At 29.7% G+C, this 10,885-nt stretch overlaps 1 protein-coding gene across 1 annotated transcript; it reads right to left on the reverse strand.

Moving 5' to 3' along the window:
- Positions 1–9,045: 9,045 nt before the first annotated feature.
- LOC121116053 (uncharacterized) lies at positions 9,046–10,684 on the reverse strand. Its single transcript, XM_040710264.2, has 3 exons — positions 10,401–10,684; positions 10,266–10,332; positions 9,046–10,195 (listed from the first exon to the last, which is right to left on the reverse strand). Exons 1-3 carry the CDS (start codon positions 10,600–10,602, stop codon positions 9,448–9,450), a joined length of 1,017 nt encoding a protein of 338 aa, XP_040566198.1. The 5' UTR covers positions 10,603–10,684; the 3' UTR covers positions 9,046–9,447.
- Positions 10,685–10,885: the final 201 nt, after the last annotated feature.

Genomic DNA, 10,885 nt, shown 5'->3' on the forward strand with positions numbered 1-10,885 from the left:
TAGTCAAAGTAGACCGAACACAGCGGTCGTAAGAAACTTCTCAAGATCAGAATATTTATTATCTGTTTATTTAACTAGCCCAAGTAATGATACTTGTCACCACGATATTTTTTTGTCTCGAAGTTCAAAAAGAGAGATGTAAATCCTAAGCATTTTTAGAATTTTTTGTAGCCTGAAATATTTTTTATTTTATGAAGCTGTTATCTTCAGTCCTTCATTTTTGAGGAAGAAACATCAACATCCAATTGAGGATCGACATTAGAGTCATTCTTGTCTATGTAATGACTAGTGAGATGTGTGTTTATTCCCCTCTTGTCACAGCTGTTTGCAGCTAATTTAATAAGACGTCAGTACAACTAAGCTGTTCTCCTCCAAAATATTATTCAAAATGTAAGGATTTTTATCTAAATCTTCTAGGGCTTTTTTTTTTAATTAACCCGCAAGCAAGGTCGTTGCAAGGGGGATCATCCCCCTCCAAATAACGGAGAATTCCTGCATATCTATTTGTAAGATACGAAGTGGGATTTGTTTTTAATTTTTACCGTTCATAGTTGCTTGTAGCTAATTATATATAGGACAGAAGAGAAAAGTCGTTCCACTTCAAAAAATTCTTCAAATTGTCATGTTTACCATGTTTAATTTTAGTTTATTTTTTATAGCGTACTGGCAAGTCATAATTTATACAATTTCTAACCCCCAAACCTCCCTTGCCTTAAGATATATAAGTAGTTAACTGTAAATCCATTGATTTATTAGCTTGCCCTGTTTTTTGGAATTGGTATTTTGAAGAATTAATTTTCTTTTCTTTTGCAGTCTTTATTATTTTTAAATTCCTAAATAATGTTCATCCTTTCCTTAATATATTCATTTACACTCAAGACCTAATTAAACATTCATGTGTACTCATAAAAGACGGAGCAAAACACTGAGGATTTTTTACGGAGTTATGATTATAAGTACATGTTGGACTCAGAGTAGAATTGGGTATCAATATGGGAGAATTTTTTTTCTTTGGTATTGTTTATTTCCTACTCCCTTTTTACTGCGTATTGTAGTTGATCTTCTCCGAAACATTCCTCAGATTGTTAGAGTTACAATGTAGAATTTTGGGATCTTTTTTTAACATGCCCAATGCCATTTTATATAGGATCATTGCGTATAATAGAATAGTGAGTTGAATAGTTTATTATAAAAAATCTAACTTGAAAAATAAGAAAAGGAAAAACGGTTCTAACGTTCGCTCTTTCTTCTTTTTTGTCTTATTTCGTAAATGCCATAAGTTTAGATATCCCGCCTTTCCCTTGTGCTATTTTTTTCTTTAAAATCTACTCCACTCTAGTTATAACCGAACAATCCCTTAGGATTTAATGAAAAAAAGCCCCATCAATGGATGAGAGAAATGATGACTTTCGGTCGACAAAAAGACAAAATAATGTTCTTTTTTAACACCGAATCATAACTAATTTACCGCTACAATAAATAAACCATAATACGACAACTTGAACACAAACAATTCAATGTATATAAATATTTGACTCCCAGCAATGTGCCTTATGCGAAAAAATAGAGGAATAATAGTTATGAATTATGACATCATGGAATATCAGACATATCATGTATGTACAGAACTACTCGGTCACATTTCTCTCCTATCTACTTAACATACATACTTATAATAAAATATAATGCTCCTCAAAGTGTTAAATAAATAAGAATAACTAAAGAATATTTTCAATCAATCAAAAAAGTCTTATCATTAAATTAGAAAACTTTTTTTCTTCTTCAAGTTATTTATTAAGGATTCATTAATAATTATTATTATTTATGTGGGGTAAGGAAGACCAGGATCGGTTGCAAGAGTTTTTTTTTTTATTTAAATATCCAGAAATCCACAAAGGGAAAAAAACAAAAAAAATTGTCAACTTTTCTTCGAGGTAAAAACTGTTTTTGAGTAGTAAAATTCGTTTATTTTAAAGATCATTATTTTTGTAATAATGTAATTAGTTTCTCCATATTATTCCTTCAATGGATAATAACTGGAAATTTTCTTAGAAGTTGATATTATTTTATCAAAATTCAAAACTCAGTTACTGCGGATAAAGTCAAAGGCAATACAGTCAAACCTGGTCTAACAGCCACCTGTTTTAAGCGTGTCACCGAACTAAGCAGTCCTTTTCAAGTTTCAAATTTAGAATTGTTACACAATATGCGGATTGGGTACTTTCGCCTTGTACTATTTATCCCGTAAACTATTTTGTATTAGGACATATGCTGAATGACATTTTGACTCAAGGATATTTTGCTTTTCAATATGAATAAACGAGGTTTATGGATTGTTATTTTTGGTAGAATTTGATGTTCCCTTTGAATATTTTAATCAAAATAATTGTTACGGGTACTTATATTAAGCGTATTAGTTTTTTTTTGTTTTTTTATTCGCCCAATGATTGAATTATTGCACAGTGAGATCTCGCTAGTATATATATATTCAAATTTTGGGGCATAATTCTATCTTTATTTATTGATATTTTAAAGCAAAATGCTGAAAAACAAGATACTGATGCAAAATAGTTTATGGCAAAAGTACCTTGCTCCCAAAATATGAAACTTAATTCAAGATATCACCTGCACTAAGTGGTCGAAGCTTAAGTTTCCCTAGCTGCCTGCTTAATGTTGGTTTTACTGTATATACACTTCATATTAGGCAGAACATGTCCTTAAAGAGTTTTATGAAATCAAATTTATCGAGTTAATAATAGTGGTTTGTTATGTAAAATTAAGGAAGGGATCTATGTTATGAAAAAAGCTACGTTTATCAATGAGAAAAGGAAAAACAGTTGATGCATGTGCTCTTTTTTTTTTTTTTTTCATTATTTAATAACTCGTGGGGATGTTAACATCTCCTTCCAAAAGAAAAGTTATCACCCATTTGTTATGTACATTGATTTAAAAATCCATATTAAAATAAATAAATATGAATTTAAATATAATTACAATATTTTTTATACTCTAATGCTATTTTAAATGTAAAAGGGGTTCCTCTTTATAAAAGTAATTCATTTTCTCTTCATGCAGCTAATACTCATGGGGGAAATAATTCTGTAATATCGTATCTCTTACTCCCGCCTTCTCCTCGCGCTCCTACACAATTTACATCTCTGTCTATAAATCTTTTTATATATTAATCTACTAAAGTACATGGAATTTTAATAATTGAACATCAGGAGAAGTCGATTTAATTATACTAAAATTGTTGTTTTGTGCACTTTTCTAAATCTCTTACTCAAAATCGATATTTTTAAGGGATGCAACCTTCTCTACGGTTACAGTTGCAACCTTTGACTACTATTATTGAAATACAAGTTAAAGTGGAAGAACCATTGACTCCATATGGGCACAAGTAACGTTGAACGTTCTCAACGTCCTGTTATGCCTTTCAAATGAATTAAAGGCATATGTAGTTATATTGCAGTAAAATTTGGTGAGGCTAATTCAAGGCAGCTCGGACTAAGGATATCAAAAACAAAATAGTCTTATGTACAATTGTCCCTGTCTCCCCTACAATGAAGCGCGTTTTATTACATATATTGAAAAATAAAAGTTATATGTACAAACAGATATTATGTATGTATATTATTTGAATAAATAGAATGAACGCCCCTGGATAAAAGCCAAGACCTCCCGTCAATTCATTCGTTCGTGCCCACATTATTCAATCAAAATCATATTTTCTTGTTTTAATGAGAAGTATTTCATTTCACGGAACTAAAGAGATGTTCCTTAATAATACCAAAAAAACAAGGTGTGAGTTATCAACGCATATAGTTAGTAGTATATTTGTTGAATATGAATATTAATTAGTCTATAGCACACAATGAGTAAAACAATTTGTTTCACTATGTACAAGGTATCATATACATAAATATAATCCCTGTTGCGTCTCTACCACGAGCATTATGCAAAATGATGATGAAACTCCCCATCCACAACCCCAAAAAAAAATGATGTTTCTTTTTTACTAGAAAATTTACAATTTGAAAGTTTTTTTTTACAAAAATGTAATATTGAAATTTTCTATATTTTTTTTTTTTTTTTTTTTTTTCAAAAATTTTAATTTTCCAAATTTTTCCAAAAAATTAAATTTTCTATTGTTTAACTATGGATTTTTGAATTTTTTTTTCCAAAAATGTAATATATATAAAAAAATTTTATTGTCTCTAAACATTTGTAAGTTTTTTGTCTTTTTTTTCCAACAGTTTAATTTTTGTTTTTAAAAAAAAAAAAATTGAATGGCAAAAATTTAATTAATGTTTCTTGAAAAAAAAAAAATAATTAAATTATTTTCCAAAAAATTTTATTTTTAAATTAAAAATTACAATTTTTCAAATTTAAAGAAAAAACTAATAATTTATAGACTTTTTTTTCAAAATAATCCAAATAAACTATTCCCCCCCTAAAAAAAAAAAAAAAAGAAGTAAAAACTCTGCAAACGCCCCTGTTAGCAAAACAAAAGCAAGAATTACTTTGATGTCGATCCTCAATTCGAAAATGGATTTACAATTATCACTCCACAAGGAAACCTAAAGTTTACTTTACGTCTTTTATGAGTGTACACGAATTTTCAATCAGGTTTTGAATATAATTGAATGTCATGAGACTAAAAAGTTCACCAACAGCTTAGGATAATAAAAATTACTCTATAGATCACACCACAAAAATGGTCGAGCTAAAAAATACACCTGGTTTTCATCACTATCTATAGTACGCCCTAAAATAGTTGTATTTCGCAAAAATAATTGTAAAATATAGCAGTAAGTACCAAAACTGGGATAAAGTCCTTATTAAAGTTTGAAAGATTCCGAAAATTAACATATAAATTTTGGTATGGAAATGTTCAATTATGTAAGTTACGTAATTTCGAAATGTTCCATATGCATTTAAAGGACTATATTTTAGATTTTTTATTCTTCATACCTTAATGAGTAGAGATTGAGCTTTTGAGTACATCAGACGACCCCTTCGATCCCTCTTATCCCCTATCACAAATATATATTTAAAAGTCATACGTACTGATTCAAACCGTATGTATTTCTTTACTCGCCTGCTTTTTATTCCAAGTATCGTAATCGGAAGAATACATTTTGTTCTTCTAAGCTGTTACCATTATAATTAAACTCATAACACGTCATTACCCTTATTGTATCATGCCACCTTTCCTCATAAAAAAAAACAGAAAAAAGTCATTAGCTAGGAAAATAAATAAATCAAACCAGCTACAATTAATCTATTAAGTACTTCTACACTATCGCTTTCATTTTAATTATCCACAATTTTTAAAATGAATGACAAATATATAATTTTTCATAACATTCTACTTAGTATTTTTATTAAAATATTGTTAAGTCATTTTTAATTAAAAGCGTAGCTATACACTTGGATTTGATAGTCAAAACATTTCCTTAGAAATAATATGATTGTCAATATATATATATATTACGAGGTAGCAACAAGATCCAATTTTGATCGGTTAAAAGTAATAGATCCAGCATGCACAAGTAATTCTATTAATAATAAATTGCAGTCATTAACACAGATCAAGGGAATTTTATTCTCCAATAACATCATTAAACAACTTAAATTAGAAATAGTTGAAATAAAATTAACGGCACTTAATAAAGATGAAATCTCCGCTAATCTAGTGAAAGAATTTGAAAAACTACAGAAGCCCCTGCGTGAAAAACTCCTCAGGAAAGAGGGGATAAACTGCCCTTATTTTTTATGATTTTAAATTTAGGTATAAGAAACATAGATCTCATATTAATTAGACGCGGAAAAGCTTTGTCAGGTGCCCCTCATATTAAAGGAACTAATTGATTCCCATACCCTTCAATTAATACATCAACAAGAACTTGTAATCCTATCCTTGTGGAAATTGAGCATAAGTAAATTATAACTTTGTATATTTATCAAAAATAATAAATTATGAAATTTATAAAAATAATGCCTAAAATACATGTGATCTCCATCACTACTCATAATTCTTAAAAATTATTGATTCCAGTACCCCCCCCCCTCTCGTGGGTACCTCATATTCCTTACAATTCTCCTACAAGAGAAATTGTATCACTAATCCCCTAATTAGTAAATTGACTCATTCTTCCTTAGTCCACCTATTAGCGAATTAGAGGAATGGCCACCCTTGTACTCCACATTTTTGAGCCAGCCGTGTCTTGGTATCCATCCCTCAAATTTGTGACACAGCCCTTAAATTTCTTTGTCTATTTTTGTATGACCAAGAACAAAACATTTTGAATAACAGAGCTTTTCTCTTCTTCTCTGGATACCGATTCACCAAAGTAGTTTAGCCTAATAAAACCCTTATAATATCATCAATTAATTGATTTGCATTCTCAAATCAATAAAGACCCATTGATTTGAATTAGTCATTGAATACCTTGAACCTTCTAACAATAAGTATGGATGAATCTATGGGGGTATTGACGTGATTGACAGATAATACGCCGTGTGGATTCCACCTCAAAATATGTATGTTTTGTTTATTGTGAGTAAAAACAACATACTGAACACTAATGAAAGATTCTTCAAGAATAACAAAGCCAAGGGGCATTAATTGTGGGTAGAAGTATGTGACTACAGATAATATTAAAAATAAATCATATGTACACTCTATTAATATAAAGGATTTGATTAAAAAAGAAAACTCTCCAAAATGTGTATGTAGAATAGTATAGACGTCTCCCACGAGTGTTCATAATTTATGAAGCGATTGGTAACCCTTTGTTAGTGAAATGGGATATCCCACACCCCCAGATTTATAAACATGCTTCTTATTCGTTTAAATCTAAATGTTAACCCAATTTTATTTTATTTTCAATTAATCGAGGTTCAGTGAATTTCATAATTTTATTTGCTTTAAAGTCGTTCCATTTGACTTTTTCAATACTTTTTTTTTTCAATGTATGCATTGTGGAGCTATTATTTAATTTAATTTATGCAACCTCAGCAGAAACTGATAGGTACTAATTTGATTTCTAATATTTGTATTAAGTTATTGCCATTTCACATTTATTTTTTTATTTTTTTGCTCAAAAATACCAACATATAATGTTTTTACCTTAAGAATAACCAACTATATCTTCTTGAACCCCTAAATTAATCTTGATTTATTATTTTAAAATAAGGATTTGTTGTCTTTGGAAAAAGATATTCAGGAACGAAGAGTTAAGTTTATATATCTGTCCATGCACCAGTTTTAGCGTGCCTGTGGCAAAGATAAGTGTACACTTTAATTTGAAGTTTTAATAAGATAATTTTTTTTTTTTCTTAAAGTTAAATGCTGATCCCTGGCCTGGCCTTTCTTTTTAAAGTAAAAAATATTTTCAAATAGGCCTCTTTTATAAAAATTATAATATTCTTATATTTTTTTAGAAAAAATGTATTTTTTATTTTTCAAAAGTCCAGGATGGAGGTCCAAATTATCGTGACTAAAAAATTACAAATATCAGTCTTGATAGCCATATGGCATATGGATTTTAGCTATGGATTTTTGACAATTTTTTCCAAAAAAAATAATTTTTTTGTAAAAAATAAGAATTTTTTGTGAATAGCTTGTGATTTTTGAAATTTTTGTAAAATACAAAAACTAGCCCCCCCCCCAAACACACAAATATAATTTTGCAGACACTTCTGAGATTCTGGCGCATTCTAGGTAATGTTTTTACAACTCATGGATGATTATTACTACTTAGAGTACAATATTCCGTGTAAATAAGACTCTTTTTTGATAAAGTATTAGATAATATTAATATATATATATATCAATGACTAGGGGCTATTTATTTGAGCCTCACTACATCTACAATATATTTATTTATAACAATATAATATGTAGTATTAATAATATATTAAGTGAGAATAAGGGGGACAAACGTGCACATATTAAGTTAAGATGTATGAATTTATTTGGTATTATGTATATAATATCATTTATAGCCATTTTGTTATTGGTCTAATATATAACTCACCATTATTAATACGATTATTAAAAAATATATATGTATATTAAAGAAGTTGACCACGAAGTGTGTGAAGTTATGTTGTAAAAACGTCAATACAAGAAGTTTAATTACAGGGGTGTCTGCAGGGGTGGTGGTGGCCTGGAGGGGGTGTAGTACCCCTCCCCTTCAAAAAATAAAAAGGAAGCCTTGCTTCTTACTAGAATATATCAATTTTGATTATTTTTACAGAAACATTTAATTTTCTGCGAACAAATGGGGATTTTTGAAAAAAAATTTGAGAAACAAATGTGAGTTTTTGAATTTTTTTACACAAAATGTTACTTTTAAAATTTTATTTTCAATTTTTTTTCAACGAAATTGAATTTTTTATAATAATTTTTTTTTTTTTTAAACAAAATTCTATTTTTATTAAACAATTTTCGATATTTGCATTTTTTTCGAAATATTCAACTTTTATAAAACAATTTTGAATATTTGATTTTTTTTTCAAGACATTTAATCTTAACAATTTAATTTTGTACATTTTTTTTCAAGAAATGTAATATTTGATTTTTTTTTTGTTCAAGAAATTAAATATTTAATTTATTTTTTCAAGAAATTCAATTTTTAGCAAACAACTGTAAATATTTGCATTTTTTTTCAAAAAATTTAATCTTTACACTTTAACTTTTGAATTTGTTTATAAAAAATTTAATATTTTAAATTCAATTTAAAAATATCATTTTTGATTTCTTTTTTCAATAAATTCAATTTTAAGTAAACAATCGTGGATATTTGCAATTTTTTTTTTTTCAATTTAATCTTTGAAATTTTTTTCCAAAAGAAATAAAATTTTTAGTTTATCAATTTTTTTTCTAAAAACTTCATGTTGAAATTTTTTTTCCAAAAATTTACTACTTGTTATTTTTTCGGAGAAATTTTATTTTGGGCATTTAAAAAAAAAAAAAACCTCCCCAGAAAAAGAGTATAATCCTGCGGACGTCCCTGAATAATAGTGACTTATAACTATTTGTAATATAGATATATATATATTATATTGATAATAATTAATAACGTCATAATAATATGATATATATAAAAACATTAACACAAAATCTAATGATATAATATAATTTATATTATGAGTTGATATGGATAAACTTTGTTAATTAAAACGTATGCATTAATAATGGTTACTAAGATAAATCTTATCTTGATGACAAGAGGAAGTGTAATTTCCACACAAGAATTGACTCAAAAAATCAATTAAGGTACCACCTAATTGTGAGTACAATGTTTATATAAAAAGATAATATATTAAAACACGCACACACAAAAATAAACACATCCAAATGCTCCTAAAGTATGAACTAGATGATTGAGTAGGTATAATATTTCTCTTCTTTGACAAATGTATCAACAATCACTTTCATGTGTAAGGACTAAAGGGTTTTTTGATGGTGGATGAAGAGGAAAGAGAAGAAGAAGACGAGGATCCGGATTGATCCTGAATGAGGGATCGAATGTCAAAAGGATTGATTCTATGCTGTAGAGGAGATACGATGGAGTGTGGAAATAAAAGAGGTGGCGGGGGTAGAAGGGATGCAACATATGAGGGGAGTAAGCCCGGATGATACCAATTGAATAAATGTGAATGCGGATAGAGGGGGTTTGCCGGGTCGAAGAGTCCAGGAGTGTCTTTTAGGGGAGGTGGACTTGTTGTAGAGTCCGGGTGTAGAATAGGAGATTCTCTATGGGGTGGAGAGTCCTTTTCTAGCGACGTAACGTCCAACTCTTCGGATTTGCCGGATGAAGAAGAGAGTCTTCGTCGTTGGTGTTGAGATTCTTCCTTCTCTGTTTGGTGGTGGTGGTGGTGGTGGTGGTGGGGGTCCCTTCGAAGATAGGGATTCAGAGAGAGGAGGAATGGAGGTGGATCCATGGGGGAGGAAGTGTTGGAGGAATTGTTTGAACATTGCTGATAATTATGATGATGACTTGCTTTGGTAGATGTGATTGTGATGGATGAACTGGAGGAAGGGGAAGATGTGGTGGTACTCATAGGAGTACTCCCTGAGTAAGAGGAGGAATGGTATTTAGAGAGGTCTTTCTTTATGAGAGGCTTGGGCTTCCGTCGCGGTCGATACTTGTACTCGGGATGTTCCTTCATGTGAAGAGCCCTAGAATGAATATTAACAAAATCATTAGAAATCATAATTTCATTTGTACATATCATATAATACTACGAACCTAAGACGCTTGGCCTCATCAATAAAGGGCCTTTTATCTAATTCCGTCAAGACCTTCCATTCAGCACCTAAAATAAATATAGAAATTGAGGATTCACGTCGATTGTTACATTATAATATAATGAATGGATCATACCAAGTCTCTTGGATATTTCCGAGTTATGCATTTTCGGATTCTCAGCAGCCATTTTTCTTCTTTGACCCCGAGACCAGACCATAAAGGCATTCATGGGTCTTTTTATATGGGACTCCCCTCCAAGACCCTTAGGACTCCCTTCACCCTCACTTCCCATGAGGACACCATAATTATTTATAAAGCGACTGCCAGTTCTTAGCATCTTGAGGATCAAAAACCTTCTGCGCTCTATCAAAGTCTTTTTTTGAATAGATTATTATATTGTAAAAGATGAAAAAATGTATTCGGAATTAAGATTTTGGCGGCTGAGCGCCACTTTCTTAACTTCTTCTTTTTCTTTCCTATTGATATGTAAGAACCGCTCGCTCGTTCGCTCCCTCCCTCCCTACTTTTTCTTTCTTTCTCCTTACTCGTATGAATTTTTTATTGTTGTTATTGCTTTTTCGTAACTTACGCTTCTTTCACAAGAAAATAAATATATATTT

Source organism: Lepeophtheirus salmonis, chromosome 4 (assembly GCF_016086655.4).
Source record: "Lepeophtheirus salmonis chromosome 4, UVic_Lsal_1.4, whole genome shotgun sequence".
Lineage (NCBI taxonomy): Eukaryota > Metazoa > Arthropoda > Copepoda > Siphonostomatoida > Caligidae > Lepeophtheirus > Lepeophtheirus salmonis.

Bases quoted from the DNA above. Each gene is read 5' to 3' on its own strand.
- LOC121116053 (XM_040710264.2), bottom strand. From the start codon at position 10,602: ATGCTAAGAACTGGCAGTCGCTTTATAAATAATTATGGTGTCCTCATG. The intron at 10,333-10,400 runs GTATGATCCATT...TATTTATTTTAG, and splicing joins GGAAATATCCAAGAGACTTG to GTGCTGAATGGAAGGTCTTG. The intron at 10,196-10,265 runs GTTCGTAGTATT...TATTCATTCTAG, and splicing joins GATGAGGCCAAGCGTCTTAG to GGCTCTTCACATGAAGGAAC.